Source organism: Trichosurus vulpecula, chromosome 8 (assembly GCF_011100635.1).
Source record: "Trichosurus vulpecula isolate mTriVul1 chromosome 8, mTriVul1.pri, whole genome shotgun sequence".
NCBI lineage: Eukaryota > Metazoa > Chordata > Mammalia > Diprotodontia > Phalangeridae > Trichosurus > Trichosurus vulpecula.
In genome coordinates, this window is record NC_050580.1 from 116656251 (window position 1) to 116674997 (window position 18747).

The 18747-nt window shown below is 40.9% G+C and overlaps 1 protein-coding gene across 1 annotated transcript in view; it reads left to right on the forward strand.

Moving 5' to 3' along the window:
* Positions 1-18747, forward strand: part of ADAMTSL3 (ADAMTS like 3) — a 563622-nt gene that overhangs the window by 224316 nt on the left and 320559 nt on the right. The window contains exon 4 of the mRNA XM_036737163.1: positions 16369-16496. Coding sequence (XP_036593058.1) covers positions 16369-16496 — 128 coding nt within the window. The remainder of the gene's footprint in view (positions 1-16368; positions 16497-18747) is intronic.

The window sequence follows — 18747 nt, forward strand, 5'->3', positions numbered from 1 at the left end:
AGCCTTGATCTTGGTCCTTTAAGGAAGTGTAGGATTTGGATAAGCAAAGAGAGGAGGGCATTCTAGGCAGAGGGACTAGCAGAAGTGTTGTTGTTTGTCCTTCATTCTTGAAGATGATCAGTGACATCAGGAAGGTGATGTCTTGACTTTCACATGAATTAGATTTAAGTGAGTCAGAGCTTAGCAAAATCTTTAGCCTCAGTTGCTCCTTCAGAGGCATTGAAGTCCAGTGGCAAAGAGTCAAGACAACTACCACCAAACTATGAGGCAGCATGGTGTGGTTGAAGGAGCACTGGTTCTCTGGTCAGAATATCTAAGTTGGTTCAGGGGAGTGAGGAAGACTTGAGTTCAAATCTGGTCTTGGACACGTAATAGCTGTGTGACCTTGGACAAGTCACTTAGACTCTGTCTCATTTTCCTCCTCTATAAAATGATGATAATAATAGCACCTCCCTTGATGGGTTTGATGGGTTGTTATGAGGATCTAATGAGATAATATGTGTAAAGCACTTTGCAAATGTTAAAGCTCTATATGAATGCTAGCATTGTCATCATTATGGTTATCATTGCCCTGCCTCTGACACTACCTATGTAAACTTGAAGAAAAGCATTTTACTGTCCTGTGCCCCAATATCCTCAGTTATATATGAGGGGGTTGACCTAAGCAACCTCTGAGATTCAGATCTTGGGATACTATGGTGTGTGTGAACTACTAGGGAAATAAACTTTACCTGCTTGGAGGGTCTGTGTTGGGGATCGATGGGACATAAGGTTGTACAGGTAAAATGGGCTGGTGGTGAATAGCGTTGAAGTCCAAGTTTAGGTGTTTGCACTTAGGAGCACACGGTCAGGTAAAGTAAGTTGCACAGGGCTCTTGGAGCTGCTCACACCGGGATATGACATGATGAAAGAATGAGTTAGCCTGGCTGCAGTGTGCAGGATGAGTTGAGGCCAAGTTGGAGGACAGAGGGAAAGACAAGAGTGAGGGAGACCAGTAAGAACCTGTCATCCATTGTTGCATAGTTTGAAAGAAATTATGAGGTTGGGAAAGAGAATTGTTTTGGAAGAGAATTTTTGTGGTATTTTAAAAATGCCAATGGGAAGAAAGAAGAGAGAGAATGTCAAACATTTCAAAATCAAGTAATGATATTAGGTAAATGAGACTCCTTTCATTTTAAAGTATTGCTAGGGGACAAATAGCAGGATTCTCACTTTATGGTCAAGAAATAGTGAAAATTAAAATGCTGTGTTTTAGTCAAGAGTCAGAGGCACTCCTAGAATACAAAATAGGTCTATTTGTACACATCAGAGTGTATGTAGTCTGTGAGGTAGCCAAGGTGGCACAGTGGATAAAATATTGGATTTGGCGTCACATAGACCCAAGTTAAATCTTGCTTCCTACCCTTACTTAGGATCCACTTCACACTGAGCACTTCACTCAGCCTCTTTCAGGGTGTATCCTCATCTGTAATGTCACAGTCATGTCAGTTATGTCTGATTCTCTCTTGGTAAAGATACTGGAATGTTTTGCCATTTCCTTCTCTGGCTCATTTTATAGATGAGGAAACTGAGGCAAACGGGGTTAATGACTTGCCCAGGGTCACACAGCTAGTAAGTGTCTGAGGCCAAATTTGAACTCAGAAAGATGAGTCTTCCTGACTCCAAGCCTATCACTCTGTGCACTATGGCATCTCCATCTGTAACAGCAGGAGAATAATAGCACCCATTTCACAGGATTGATATGATCGGGTGAGGGAGCTTATGTAAAGTACTTCGCAAACCTTCAAGTTCAGTGTGAATGCTATGTATCAGTAGCAGGAACGTTTGAAGCCACTTCTATCCCTACAAACAGACCTATTTTGTATTCCTGACTCATTGGACTTAGACACATCATTTAAACTTCCTTGACTTTAAAGTAGATATTTTGTTATTCTCTTAAGAACACTTTTAAATGCTAGTGGCCTTATTCAGATAACATAATTAACTTTAAAATGTGGAGCACCAGAGCTCTTAAAAGGCATTGTATTAACTTAAGGTATTACTATTAACTAACATCAGCAGTCTTCTCTATTGGATTTGTCTTAAGTTCCCTGTGGTTACTGTGGGTAAAATTCTTGGAACAGGCAGATCGATGCAACAAGTAATATATCACAGCCTGGACAAATCCCCAAGCTCTGAAAACCTACTGCTCCAAAGCTGAAGGCCACACCCTGCTCTTAGCCTGCTGAATGACCCTCGGCATTTCCTAGAAATAGCCTCAAGACACAAAACTGGGAGGGATAGTTAATCGGCTGGATTACAGGATAGAATCAGCATGCCGAAACATTTCCGAGGCCTGGAATGATGGACTAAAACTAACAAGAGAAAACTCAGTAGGGAAGAATAGAAAACCCTGCATTTGGGTTAAAGAAAAATTACACATGACCTTTAGCTTAAGTTAAGTCTCTTGAATCCTGAGACTTAGTTTAACTGCCACTCATCTGAAAACAACATCAGGGTTTTAGTTGAATAAAAGCTAAAGTCATTGTGAGTCAACCACTCTGAACTGGTTGAATCTAATGAGCAGCCAGAACGATGGAGGTAATAATGTACAACATCTCCCAAAAGTTTTGATGCAGTTTTATTTTTTAATAGAGCATGAAAGTGCCAGCCTACCTTCCTTTTAAACTGGAACTCCCTTCATTGGGTCAAATCAGACCTGAGTCTCATCTTCAGTCCTGCCCCCCCCCTCCCCCATTTTAAGGAGGGCATTGAAAAAGCTGGAACAAGTTTGGTTTATGAAAGATAGTAATGCCCACAGGGGTCAAGACAGATACCTTCACCTTTTTGCAAGGTTGTCTTGCATAAGACATTCTTTTTAGCTCTGGAACGAAGATCAGGATGCAAAAGTACACAGGAAGGATGATTTACGATTGTCCCCAAAAGAAAGGATTGTTTTGTGTGATGTGGTGACCTCCTTCTGTTCAGAGGCATCCTAGATGGGGACCTTTCCTCACATGTGCATGGAATAAGGTCCCTATCATTGGATAAATTATCCAGCTATTTGAATACAGCACTTAGATTTGCCCTGACTCTTTTATTCAGACTAAATCAATCAACAGGCATTTACTAATCACCTATTTTGTGATCCATAAACTGGGAAAGAACAAACATTTTTGCTTGGATTACTCTTCAGATGCCTTCCCCCTCCATTAGAATTTCTTTTTAAAAATTGTTAATATCTTTTGTTGTTATAATACCTAAACTTCTCCCTATATTCCTTCCTCTCTCTTCTCCTAGGGAGCCATCCTAGAAAACAAGAATTCTTAAAAAGAGAAAGGAGAGAAGAAAAAGCAAAACTGACTTAGGAATCTCTAAACTCTCTTTAAGCACAGAGAAAGCGGTGGTCATTGGCATGGGTCTGCTTTTGGTCACTAAACTAGGTCCCAATTGAGGGGCCTTCCCAGAGTAATCAATCTGAGGGCTACAAGTGTCCCTGAGAAGAATTCACGTGGCTAAGGCAGTTATGTGGATAGCCTTGGATTCCTTGAAGGGAATCTGGTATCCTTTGGGGAACTTGGGCCCATTTCATTTCCCAGATCTCTGTGGTCAGCCTGGGCAAGAGGTAGACCCCTGTCATAGCTCAGTGAAAGATGAATGAAAGCAGGTGCTCCATGCTGTCCTTGTTCAGCTTGAATTGATTAGGGTTTATTAATCAGATATTAATCAAATTTTAATCAGATAATCTTTATAGGCTGAGCAGGACATAGAAAACTGAGCCAAAGGTAAGTCCAGTGTATTGGTGTGTCATTTGATTGACACAGGATGGCTAAATCCATAAATGCTCATGGATGAATTGATTGCCCAGCATCCTAGTATATAGTGATAAAAATGAATCTATTCTTCATTCAGCCATTAAAGTGATGTTCCTAAAATGCAAGTTTGATCATGTCACCTCAGCCCCTCCTCCCAACCTCAGTCCCCCCCTTCCCAGTAAACCCCAGTAGCTTCCAGTTGCCTCCAGGAGCAAATACAAAATGCTCTGTTTTGGCACTCAAAGCCTTTCATAACCTACTCCCTCCTCCCTTTCCAGTCTTCTTACACCTTATTCCCCATCACATACACTTGGATCCAGTGACACTGGCCTCCTAACTGTTCCATAAATAGGACACTCCATCTCTCAGCTCTGGGCATTTTCTCTGGCTGTCCTCCATGCCTGGAATGCTCTCCCTCCCGGGCATTCTTTAAGTCCCAACTAAAATCCCACCTCCTTCATGAATTCTTCCCTAACCCTTCTTAATTCCAGTACCTTCCTTCGGTTAATTATTTCCTATTTATGCTGTATTTCACTTGCTTTATATATGTATTTATTTGCATATTCTTTCTCCCTCATCCCCATTAGATTGTAAGCTCCTTAGGGGCAAAGACTGTCTTTTGACTCTTTTTGTGTCCCTGGAGCTCAGCACAGTGCTTGGCAAGTTGTAGGTGCTTAATAAATATATATTGAATTGAATTGGATTTCAGGAGCACCTGTGCTTGTGTGTGTGTGTGTGTGTGTGTGTGTGTGTGTGTGTACTTTGTTAAAGAGCTGTAACTCTGGGCTCCTGCCCTCCTCTAGATTCCTTCCTCCATATGTCTATCCACAGTATTATGTGGGGGCGTGTTCATATTTAAAGAACATAAACTGATGCTATTTTCGGATTTTGGTAAGGTCTTTCAGGAGGTGGAGGTGGGCGTGACACTATCTGCTCACAGGAGAAGCTAACCTTGTTTTGATCTTGTAACTTGATCTGATGGATTTCCAAAGTACAGCCTTGAACCTGGGACATGCAAAGCTGGGGTGATGGCTTGGGGGAAAATTGCCTTCTTGAATCACCTCACCTCCCTCCTTGACCTCCAGGGAGCATTCGCAGGGGAAGATCTCCGTAGAGCAGGTAGGGGGTGTGAGCACACTGTACCTGCTGATTTCTCCCACCTGTGCTCCTTGTCATACTTGGGTGATGGATTCCCTGTGGCAGTCTTGGGGCCAGAGTCCCACAGGATGAGCAAGCACGTAGGGGGTGTGAGTTCCATTGTGCATGTGTGTTTGTGTGTGGGGAGCTTTTGAAGTGATGAGATCCTTTTGGTGTTTCATAGCAGGGAAACTGGTGCCAGCTCTAACTCTCCTCTGGGCCAGATAAAAGGGAACATTTCATCTAGTTCGGCTGATCATCACACACATGCAAGATGCTTCATTTATTTCAGATTCCTCCTCCATTAGCCCTGCCCTGGCTTTCTGCACCACCACTCCTGCCTAGCCCCTCCACAGTCTCCTAGCCTCAAGTCTCTCCACCCCAATCTATCCTCCACTCAGCAGTCAAAGTAATCCTCCTAGGGAGAATCTGATCCTATCACTGCTCTGCTCAGTAAACACTAGGTTCTCCCTACTGCTTCTAGGATCAAATGTAAAGTCCTTTGTTTGGCATTTAACATTCTTCACAACCTGACCTGCTGTCCTTTTCCAGTCTCATAGCCATACTCTCCTCCTTGCTATGCCTCACACCCCTTGCTCCATCTTTTATCTTTGTACTTTTGCACTAACTGTGCCCTAAGCCTGAAACACTCTCTTTCTCAACCTCCAACTCTTAGAAACCCATCCTTTGAGACCGCTTAAGCACCACCTCCCCTACAGGGTCTTTTCTGCTCCCACCCCATCTGCTCATGCCATTTCCTACTTCTAAGGTTACCTTCCTTCTACTCTATATTTATCTTGTAGGTTCTGATTTCTATGTGTCTTCTCCCTCATTAGACTACAAGTGTCTTAAGGGCAAGTGCTATTTTTACTTTTTCTTTCTTTGTATCCTTGGAGCTTAGGATTGTTGTCTGGCACACAGTAAGTGATTAATAAATGCTCGTTGATTGATTGCCATAATGACAGCATTGCCAGTACAAAATTCCTAAAGAATGCTTGAAACAACATAGGATTTTATAAAGACTAATGTGTTTGTTGAATTTGGGGGCATGCAGGTGACTTGACAAGCCAGGAAATTAATGGCGTGTCACATTTCCCATTGCTAGGAATTCTTTCTGTTCTTACCGAGAGGGCATGTGCTGTCATCAACCTCTTGTACCTATTTTCCTCATCAGATTCACCCTCCATTTGAGGTTTATGCTGGTTCCATACATGGCCATCAGCTAGAGCCTCCTCTGATTTCAGGGTAAGTGTCATTTGGGAAGGTGAAGCTCACCAGACATCTGGCCCCAGACAAGCCAAAGTCCAAGGCAAATGTTGCTAATGCAATTTTATTTTTATTCCATGAACTATCCCAGAGTACACGTTGGAAAAATCTCAATTTAGGCCCCCTGGTTTACTAATTCCAATTTCCATGGCTTGGTTGATTTAATTTACAATTCTGATGCCCCTGCGCAGCCAGTTTTTAAAAGCTGTTTTTATTATGGTGTTATTATTAAAATGTTGAAGCAGTTAAATCTACAAACCAATCCAATTTCAGAAAAACCAAGCAACCTGGCGAAAACTACATCTAAATGCAGGGATTTGGGGTGGGGCCTGGGGGTGGGGGAATGGGCTCTTACTGCTACTGGCAGAATTCCATTAGCATGGCCTCCATTCTTCCTAAGTCAGCCAAATGAGTCCTCAAGCATGCAATTGGTTCAGATTCTAGCGTCAAAGAATGGGAGACAGTTGGTTGTCTCCCCTGTTGGAGACATTCTAGAGGAGGAGATCTCAGGGCTTCCTTCAACATTTAATTATTCTTTTAATTAACCTTACTATCAATAAGCTTCTCCTTTTATTCTTGGATGGACCATAAGTTTCTCCTTAGGAAGACACTACTTTACTTAAGATGATCTAATCCCAATTGAACTTTACCCAAAACAAGAAAATTCAACTGTCCAGTTAGTATTTTGATAAATAAAGGCTGTAATCGGTTTTTATTTTAACTTGATCTTTCATTAATTCAAGGTGTTAACAAAGTAGATTATTAACTATGGGGCTTTGCAGCTGCAGTGTTCATAATCTAATATCAACAATGAACAAGCTAAGTCTGTAAATTGTGAAATTGTGAGCTTGTATACATTCTTTTTGTTCTTTTAATGTATCTGGCTTTTATCCAGCCATGATTTAATCTAGTATGATTATGAAGCTTTCATTGTATTATCTTTTCTTTTTTTTTTTAAGCCAGTCTTCTTGGGACAAGGGGAGAAAGGGTTAAGTCAGCTTTTAAATAGAATGTCAGAATCAGAAGAGGATCTGAAGATCATCTAATGAGCCACTTTATTTTGAAGCAGAGGAAACAAGGACCTGAAGAAGGCACTCAGCCACAAAGTGGCACTTCTAAGGCAAAAATCCCAGGTCTCCTGGTTCCCAGTCTAGTCCTCAGCATTTATGCCCCTTCTTTCCTATGCAGATAGATCCAAGAATGACACTAGTGAAAACTGAGGCACAACTTCTCAGTGTCTAAGAAAAGCCACTTTGAACACTCCCCTGACCCTGAGAGTCTCTGCTAAGTGGAACCATATTAATGTGTGTTTAGGTCTAGAAGTAATTCTCATAGGTACAATCAAGATAATGTGATGGAAGACAGCAAAAGGGAATGATAGAGATGTTCATTTATATAAGGGAAGCTACCTCTCACGCGTGGTCAAGGGAGTTCTGAATGGGAAATAGTGAGGAGAGTCACTGCTAATCATTAGCAGCGCAAGTCTTAGAACCCACATCTCCTGATACCCACTCCGATCTTTTTTTTTTTTTTGGTGACCATCCCTTATGATGTACTTTGACTGTCACATGTTTTTGGTTCCTTCTGGACTGTGTTCTCTGTTTGTGGGTCTCACTCTACCATTAGTACAAAGGAGGATCATCATTTCCAGTACAGCTTGTGCTCTTGTAACAGAAAGAGGAACCAATTTCCTTTCCTTGGATGAAAAGAAGACCTGAATTTGAGCTTAGGAAATTGTTTGTTCTTTCTTAGGCCAGGTCAAAGGTGAGATGGATCAGTAAATGAGATTTGGCTAGGGATGTCTCCCAGAACAACCAGTACGAACCTGTTCTAGTATTGTTTAGTATCCTCATTATATTTGCTTTGGAATGAATTGGGAAGTTGACCCACAGAGATTCTAAGATTTTTTTCTAAGGATTGAATTTTGTGACGGTGAAAATTGCCAGGACAGACCTCACATAAAAGGGTTCTAGAAAATTCGTAGAATGGACCAAGCAAACATCTTATCCACCCTTTGTCTCCCACTCTTTCTGCTCATGTGCTTGATGGATGATTCACTGTTGCCTAAATGTGTCCCCTTGTTTTCCATCTCCACACTTTTGTTACCTATGTGCCAGTATCCTCTCATCACCTCTGCCTGTGGGCTTCCTACCCATCCCTTGAAATTCACCTTAAATGGCACCTGCCCTATGAAGTCTCACTTGATTCCCTTATTCCCTGTTAAATCTGGAGTTCTTTTCTTCTGATTGCAGAGCACTTGTACACTTACCAATTTTTCGTTTGTATTGTAATATTTATTTGCATAAGTCTTATCTCTCTTTCTAGATTCTAAGCTTCTGGAGTCCAGAACTGTGTCTTATTTATCTTAATATCTCCTCCAGCTCCAAGCACAGCACATTTATCGCACATAGTAAGCGCTCAGTAAATGTTTGAACTTATGTTCTCTGGCCCCAATTCTTGGGTATTATAAATGCATGATTAAAGTGAACTACTGATTGTTTTCAACCTAGATTTAGAGCAGTATCTCTGCCAAGAGTGCCGATTGGAGGTACTGTTTCCTGTGTATATGGTTGGTTGTTGTCCTTCATTCTCAGAGTACCAAAATGATGTCACTGTGTTGGGGTCAAGGTACAGTGTGTCTGACTGTGGTCTATCAGACCCATACAAGCTCAGAAGGCTCTACCACAGGTCAGGCACAAATAGTCCATATGAACATTTGGAGTGGAGATGTCTCTAAATTTGCATAGCGCATGTTTCTTTTGTTCTTTTGAATGACTACAATTCCACTTTGCTCATAGAGCACAGCACCTTCTTTGATGCAAGCACACCAGGCTGGGCCATCCTGTGCCAGTGTCTCCCATATCTCACAATCAATTCCAGAGTTCTTGAGAGTGTCCTTGTATTGCTTATTCTGACCTCCACGTAAGCGCTTCTCTTGCGTGAGTTTTCTGTTAAATAGGTTTTTAGGCAAATGTACATTTGCTAGGTGGCACAGTGCTGGGCATGGAATCAGGAAGACTTGTCTTCTTGGGTTCAAATCTAGCCTCAGACATTTACTAGCTGTATGACCCTGGGCAAGTCACTTAATCTTGTTTGCCTCAGTTTCCTCATCTGTAAAATGAGCTGGAGAAGGAAAAGGCAAACTACTCCAGTATGTTTGCCAAGAAAACCCTAAATGGGGTCACAAAGAATCAGACACGACTGAACAACAACATATACATTTCTATATAACTGCATACATCCTATGTACATACAAAGCAACTATTTGTTGCTTTCAAACAACTGGTTTATTTGATACTCCCTAAATTAACGATTCTTAAATTGTTGAGAGTCAGTTATATCTAAATAAGAAAGATATGATTTTGATTTTTAAATTCTTTATAATATTCCAGAGGTGAACAACATATTTTACAGGTGAGGAAACCCACTACTGAAAAGGTTAAACGACTTAAACCAAGATTATTAATGACTTATTTAGCCAGGATTGATGATGATGATGATGACAACTGATATGGATAGGTCACCTGACTCTGAAATCAAATCGTCTTTTGTTAAACATCACCTAGAAGAGCCTGATTTCCACCAGCCAAGTCTGTTCACTCCCAAATTGTTGTTGGCCAGGACTCTTGAGATCTATTTAAGCCTTGGTGAGAATGTACCTATAAAGGTGAGCCCTGCAAAATAATGATACAATTTTGCTATAGAAAGAGAGATTGTCTGTGAGATATCAGCACATAGAGAAACATTGTAACATTGTAGTGTAATGGATAGAGTTGGTATGCCCTGGAGTCAGGGAGACTGGAGTTAAACAGTGTGACCATAGGCAGGTTACCTGGCATCCCAGTGTCCTAGCCAAGTCTCTTAGACCGTTAAGTGACAGATGAGTTATAGATCTATATTGGTGAAAAGAGTTTCCATACCAGGAATTCTCTCCGCTAAAGAAATCACTGGTCCAGACTGCTTTCTACCCTCTCCCAAAAGAATTAGCACATAGACTTTAAGGAATTCTCAGCTCAGTAATGAACATACCAATCCAGCTGAAGCACCACTGCCAAGTACGTGGAAAATAAGGGGAACTATTAACTCAGTAATGCATATACAGATCTAGTAAAAGTTGAACTATATAATGAAAATAAAATTCTTGACAGTAATCCTAAAAATATACAATATACATGCATTAGTCTGTTGCAGCTTTTTTGGGGGGTGGGGGGGAAGGTTGGGGAGAGCACTTAGAGATTTCCACAGAAGAAGCAAACCAGCCATTAATGCTTAAAAAAAATAGCAACAATCCTTTATTTAAATTGCCTTGAGCCAAAAACAACAGAAAATAATTTGAAATACCTGGAGGAGGGGGAGTGTGAGAACAGGAGCAAGGGAAGAGAAGATTTCTTGGGGGGTCACAGGTACCTGAAAGATAAAGCTACAACTGAATGTCCAGAGGGGCTGGATACATCTGTAACTTTATCAATAGGAGAATGCAAGCAGATGATCTGGAGTCTGTGGTTGGAAGAGGAGGATTGCAGACCATATGAGAGGCACTGTCTGGACCAGGCGTCTCCAGATTTTCATTACTCCTTCCTGAGTTGTTGCAGGTAGTCCTGGCTCACTCCCACAGAACTGAGCTGTTTGAGAAGAGAGCCTGGTGAAATATATATATATATATATATATATATATATATATATATATATATATATATATATATATATATATATATATATATATATATATATATATATATATACACACACACACACACATATATATATATACATATATATGTATATGTATATGTATGTATATATATGTATGTATATGTATATATATGTATATATACACATATATATGTATACACACACACACACACGTAGGAAAGCTTTGGTGTGCAGGCTGTCTGCTGTCATATTACAGATAGGTAGGAGGTTTTAGACAGGAAGTTGAAAGTGCCCAACAAGGAGAAATCCACAAACGAGGAGTGGTCTGTATGCCTGTGTTTGTTTGCATCTTGGGATTAGGAAAATGCGAATCACTTGTACTAGGTGTGAGCATCTAGAACGATAATAAAGGACATCATCAGAGATGTGTGTGATTGAAAATGATGATTGGCTGGTCACGCGACAAGAACAAAGATGACTAATGGACAGCCAGTATGTTCCACAGGTATTCTTATGAAATCAAGAAAAAGGAGGAGGGTGACCCTGGCATCCTGGGTGCTCCCCTATGATGAACATATGGGAAGACATGTAAAAGAATAGTAGAGGATGGGACAGTGAGGGTGGGTTGAAATCTGCTTTGCTGGTGGTTACACCCAAATTAATAAGCTACTTAACTATTAGCAATGAGTGCTGAGCCTAGATTGCCTCATAACACTTTACACAAAACCACATTGACTTACCAAAAGGTTACTTAAATGGTCGGAACACCTCTTGAATTTAATTTTCGGCCTAAACAGAAACAATTTTCACCCGTCTTCAGATCTAAATCTTACTTAACAAAATATAAACAAAAAAAATTTTTATATGTATGACATTGATGGGAAACAGGCCTTGAGCTAAATCAGTTAATTTCACTGTTCCACTGTTTTCTCATTTCCAAAATGAGATTTAATGAGCTTAGCTTCCTGTTTGGTGTAGGTGGTATAGTAGAAAGCATGTTGAGACAGAAAGACCCTTGGGTTTGAATCCCATTTCAGATACTTATCTAACTGTGTGACCCATGGCAAATCATTTATCCCTCCAACCTCAGTTCCTCATCTGTAAAATGGGGATAAATGTAGCACCTATTTCACAGGGTTTTGTTGTTGTTGCTGTCCAGTCATGTCTGATTCTTTGTGACCCCATTTGGGGTTTTCTTGGCAAAGATACTAGAGTGGTTTGCCTTTTCCTTCTCCAGCTCATTTTACAGCTGAGGAAACTGAAGCAAACAGGGTTAAGTGACTTGCCCAGGGTCATACAGCTAGCAAGTGTCTGAGGGCAGATTTGAACTCATGAGGATGAGTCTTCCTGATTCCAGGCTCGGTGCTTATCCACCTGGCCCTTGAAGGGTTTTGGGGAGGGTCAAATGAGAGAATACATGTAAAACACTTTGTAAACATTAAAGTATTAAATAACTTTAACAATTGATATCATCATAATATTAACTATAATAAATGCAGTAGTTATAAATTATAATTGTAACCATAGTATAATAACATGATATTATGATGTATTATAATTAATATTACTGTTATTTATTATCCATGATTGTCTCTATGTTGAATGCTTGGTAACCGCAGGTATCAGATTTTCTCTTCTCCCAGCCCCACTTGAAGTTAGGGCCAGAGACATAGGGAGACTGGGAACATTTCATTATTCTGGCAGAGATGTTATGGGCCCTAGTTCTGTGGACACTAAAACTAGAAAGAAAAAGAAGATCACCCACCAGACAACCTGAATTCACAAAGGGTCGGAGGCAAAGAAGTAGGTGAGAGAGAGAGAGTAAATTGCCTAGAAAGGGCCAGAGGCCAAAGACTGCTCATGTTATTATGGTGAAGTTGCATCGATAACCTCTTAGGTCCTTCCCAATCTACAAATCTACAAATAGGATCTGAAAAAAGGGAGAAGTAGTCCAAGGTGAAAGTAAGGGTCAGCAAAACTGGGGCAATGGGCAGGTCAGAGGAGGGCCTGAGCCTAGACCTAGACAGAGTTATGATTTGTCTGGCTCCATGAGTGGACACACCTGTGGCCTTTTAAGCCTAGGTGTGTGGGCTAGTCCCTGCCCCCAGATGAACTACAGCTGGGATCAGCTCATGCTCACCTCTGCTCCCTCCAGGATGGGAGACAGCTGTGTTGAGATGACAGCGGACCCAAGCAGAAAGTGGGCTTGACCTTTGGAAGAAAGAACTCCAATTTTCTTAGTTTAAATGGTTATCAGAATGAATGAAATCCATGCAGACTTCAACAACACCCATTCAACATATGTCACTGTTTAGGTAATACTGAAGCACTTACTTCTGATAGAGTTTCTATATTTTGTTTTGGTAGAAAACGAATTTTGATTGTGTCATGTATTTTTAGTTTACCTTGGAAATTGTAAAAGGTGTGATGCAAACCCTGGTTATATATTTGTCTGGGGGCCAGGAACCACTTAAAAACTTCTTTCTCGAAGATCCACAATGATCCAAATCCTATGACCTCTTTTTTTACCCTGATTCTCCTCAAACTCTCCAGAGTTTTAAACTGAACACACCCTCCTTTCTGAACCCAACCCCCACCCTCACCCCACTTAGGGAGCAACTCAGCCTCCTTACCTCCCCTCCCTCCTTCAGCATGACAACCATTCAAACATCTGGAGATGCTATTTTGTCTCCCTTTAGTTTTCTTGAAGCTAAACATCTCCAGGTCCTTTGGTCAATCTACTAAGGATTCTAGCCTTTTCCCCACCCTAGTCACCCTCTCTAGACCCATTCTGTTGTAGCAAACATTTCTTATTGCCTTAAGTATTGTCTCCCTCCTCTGAACTCTTATAGCAATATCTTTGCCATTATCTGCCAAATATCTGTAACATCTCTGTCTACATAATTCATTTGGCAAACACTTGGCTTTTGTCTTTTTAATTCTCTTGAACTACTAAATTCCTGTGTCTGTCTTTTCTCTCCAACTAGATTGCAAACTAGGTCACAGGGGTCTTTGTCTTATACTTCTTGGATTTTCTCAGTGCCTAATATGGCGCCTTGATAGTAATATTGTGTGGTCCAGAAAGGTTTCATAGACAAGGCAGAATTTGAACAGTGTCTTTAAGGGTGAATATGATTTATTTTGGTAGAAGAAGGCATTCTGGGAAAATGGAATAGTCCACACTCAGTGAGCTTAGTTTGAGGGGAGGGGGCAACAAGTAGCAGTGGCTATGTGCTGTAGTTTAAAGAGTGCTCCACGAAATGAATTGGACTCCCACTGCAAAGACCATCTCAAGGAGAAGCCCTTTGGCTGACCGCTGATGCTAGCCTAAGTATCAATAATCCCAAGGCCTACTCTCTTGCCAACACTATATACTTTTCCTTATGTGTGGTAAGAAGTAAGACTTCATATTTTTCTTTAGGATCAGGCACATTCTGGAAATGAGCAATGTGCACCCCAACTACTTGCCTTCTTCAATTATATTGAGTGTAGCCCAGAGTCAAAAAGGAGAAATGACATTTGAGCATTTAAAATAAAGAACATGAAATCCATGCTCTACAGCTGCTCCTCCTCTTGGCTTTTGGGGGCACCTTCAGACTCTTGCTTAGAGCTTTTTTTCCCAGTTAAAGTCATACACATCTCTGCCAAGCTTAGAAATCATGTTCCCGAGTCCACGGAAGATTAGCAGCAATGCCTTAAAAAAGGGAGGACAACTAAATGTAGATGATGGTATATTAGTAAGGATGATATTACTGATTTCCTGAGCCTGTACTCTTCAAAGAGATACTAGAACAATGAAAGCAGCAAGAGATAACAGCTGGCAGCCTAATAGCAAGGGAGAAGAGAGAAAAAAAACCTCTAAAAATCAGAAACAATTCATAAAGCATAATAACCCGGAGCATTTCCTACAGGGTAATACACCCCATTTTGTAAATTTGTCTGTGAATATCTCACAAAAATAATAATTGATAGAACTGTAGAATTTTTGAGCTGGATATGTACATTGGTTATTCTTAGTTGAAAAGGTTAAATGATGTTCGCTATATGCTGAAAGGTGGTATAGAAGAGTAGTGGATAGAGATCTTCAAGGTCTGGAAGTCCAGTCTCTGATGCATACTGGTTGGATGATCCTGGGCAGGTCACCATCACTCAGTACTTTAGATGAGTAGAAAATAGAAAGAGTGGGCCACATGTTGACTTGTTTTTCTGTTGTTTCAATTTCATCTGACTCTCTGACCACATTTGGGGTCTCCTTGGCAGAGATACTGTTGTGATTTGCCATTTCCTTCTCCAACTCATTTACAAATGAGGAAACTGAAACAAACAGGGTTAAGTGATTTGCCCAGGGTCACACAGTTAGAACATGTCTGAGGCTGGATTTGAACTCAGGTCTCCTTGACTCCAGACTCTGTGCACCACCTAATTGCCCTTCAAGTTGCTTTAGGAACCCACAATTCAACATTATTGTATTTTAATTTGTTAAGCATTTCCCAATTACATTTTAATCTAGTTTGGGCCAAATTCTGGAGTTTTGTGGGCTGTTTCTGGCTTGCAGGCTATGAGTTTGACTCCTATGATCTATGCAATTCTCTTAAGACTATAAATTGCCCAAAAGGTGCAGACCTGCATTGGTAGCATTAGTTCCTCACCCTACATTTCTTCCCTGTATTGATGAAACCCCTGGTCTAGCCCCTATCCTTTTATCCGCAACCCTCTACGCCAGGAAGCCAGAAAGTGTAGACTTCATGGACATAATTCATAGATTAAAACTAGCAGAAAACTCAAGGGTCATCCAGTTTTGACATATTGGGAAAATTGAAATGCACAGACACTAAGTGACTTGTCTAAGGTCACACAGCTACTTATGTACAGACCCAGTTCTTGAACCTAGATCCTCTGAACTGCAAACTCCACTACCTCCCCCACCACTCTGCCTCCTCATTTCCATCTAAAATGATTAAACTGAAACAAATCCTGGTGCTTAAAGGGGTAAACTTCATTTGTCTGGAAAATTCATTCCTGTGGAATTTCCATCCCCAGTGGAGATGGAAAAATGAAATGTTACTATGTTTTATTTGGGTCCAGTGTTTTCTCCCTGGGGAACACATGTTTGAAATTACAATGTAAATCTCTGGGTGGCAAAGTATAATGATGCCCTTTACAAAAATTCATTTTACAAAAAGCTCCAAGGAGCATATTTCTTCAGTCAAATGAGGTACACCTATAACACCTCTTTTTTCCTTCTTTGCCTCAGAGATATGTTCTAAGGGAAAATAATTTGGCCTTAATCAAATTATACTACTCATTGCTAGAACGCCCCTAGGTTCTGATAGTTATTTTCTGCCGTCATCCTCTCATGAGAAAATAATCATTTTAAAAGTTAAACATTTCAAAGATGTTTCACTTCCTTTGGATACCCATAGGAAAAGATGGGAAGGGCGGGGAGGACCCAGAAGACTTGAACATATTTACAGGAATTTTACATTCTATTCCTTGTCCTTTTTTGCCCTATTTGTAGACATCAAGAATTACACGGTCAGATGAAGAGAAGGATGGTGGCTGGGATGCCTGGGGTGCCTGGAGTGATTGTTCCCGGACCTGTGGAGGAGGAGCATCCTACTCTCTGAGGAGATGCTTGAATGGAAGGTCAGTAGCAGGAATGAAGTTTCTTGAAAATGAAATGGTAGTGTCTTAGGAACACATTAGCATATGTTGCAAAATCAAATATTGTAACTCCACTATCCCGTGCCATCCAAAGGTCTGTGTAATTATGATGCAATTCGACAGACAGTTATCAACTGTCTACTGCGTGCAGAGCACTGTGCTGGGTGCTATGAAATGGAAAGATGAATATTACGTGGGCCCTTCACTTAGAAATTTTCTAGTCCAGTAGAGAGAGGAAAAGATATTGTCCAAGTAACTAAAATGAAAAATCAAATGTGATAGGTGAGAGTGAAGCATAATGTTAGACTTGAATCAGGAAGACCAAGGCTCAAGATTCCTCCAAGCTCTGTTAGGATGGGCAACTGATTTAATCTCTCGACCTGAGTTTCCTTATCTGTAAAAGATGGAAGTTAATCCCTGTACTAGGTAGTAAGGGCAGCTAGGTTATACAGTGGCTAGAGTGCTGGGCCTGGAGTCTGGAGTACCTGAGTTCAAATGCAGCCTCAGATACTTACTAGTTCTGTGACCCTGGACAACTTAACACTGTTTGCCTCAGTTTCCTCATCTGTAAAATGATCTGGAGAAGGAAATGGCAAGACACTATAGTATCCCTGCCAAGAAAACCCCAAATGGGGTCATGAAGAGTTGGACATGATGAAACAGCTGAGCAACAACATAGTTAACAAAGCACTTTTCTCATACCAACATAATGAAGTTAGTGGTACAAGTATTATTCTGCCCTCCCCGCCCCCATTTTACTGTTGAAAAACAGGTGAAATAAAGCTATAAATGCACATTTCTGCTGACCTTGAATGATAGACAAAGGAATTTGGCTCTTATTCAGTAGGTAGTATGGAGCCATTGAAAGGGTTGGAGCAGAGGAGTAATATGATTAAAGCATTATATTAAGATTAGTACTTTGGCATTATTGTGTTAGATGCATTGGAATGTGGAGGTTTCCAGGTGGTGATAGTGAACCACAAGTTAATGATATGTATTTAAATGAGCTCTGAATCCAAGACCCTGTGGCAGTTGTCTCTGTCTTCCCAGGAAGCAAGGGATGCAATGATGAAATTGAGGCACAGAATATTGAACTGACCTGCCAAAGTAGATGACGGTGTTAGTTGGGAATTCAGGATTAGAACCCAAGTTTCCTGAGTCTTCTTCTTGGGTTCTATCCATTGGAATTAATTTCTTATTAAAATACTATGAATGACCCATTTATTGGAATAGAATACACTCAAGGTTTGCCAGAGAGAAATTAACAAGATTGTTTTTCCAAGTTTTTTTTATATATTAGAAAATGTAAGTCTTTTAAAACATAACTCTAGAATGTGTGTGTATATATACATATATAAAAACTTGTTTTTTTTAAATCTCTTAATTAAAAATTAAATTATATTTGCAAAATATGAAGTTTGCTCTTAAATTTTTTTGAATTCTTAACTAGGCTTTTCAAGTCCCATAAAAATAGATTAAAAAGGGATTTTGAAGAGACACAAAATATAATTTAATGCTCCATGGATTTATTTTCATAAAGTTAATGTTTCAAAGATGTATGTAAAGGAAGGAGATGATTGGCATTGCTACTTGTTGCAGAGACAATGAGGAGGAGAAATATTAGCAAACACCATGGGATTTGATTTGATTACGGGAGGGAGGGAGAGAGGGGGAGGGAGGGAGAGAGGGGGAGGGAGGGGGAGAGGGGGAGGGAGGGGGAGAGGGGGAGGGAGGGGGAGAGGGGGAGAGGGGAGGGGAGAGAGGGAGGGAGGGGGGGAGAGGGGAAGGGAGAGAGGGGGAGAGGGAGAGAGGGGGAGAGAGGGAGAGAGAGAGAGGGAGAGAGAGGGAGAGACAGAAAAAGATAGAGAGAGGGAGAGAGAGAGAGAGGGAGAGAGGGGGAGAGGGAGAGAGGGGGAGAGAGGGAGAGAGGGAGCGAGGGAGCGAGCTAGGGAGCACTAAAATGGGACTCAGAATGCAAAGGGTTAAAAAGGGAGTGGATGGTCAGGAATTAGAAGCAGCTGAAGGGATTACAGATATGATACCCTAGATACATGGAGTGGGTGGGACCACTGTGCTGGTCCAGAGGAAGCTCACAAACCACCTGAACCTTTTTAGCTGACAGTTCTATCTACATTTCTATTGGATAGATTGCTTGTAGTGGAAAAGAGCCTTTAAGGTGGGAGGGGGAGATGTCATAAGTTCTAGTTCTGGTTCTCCCTAAACTAGCTGTGTG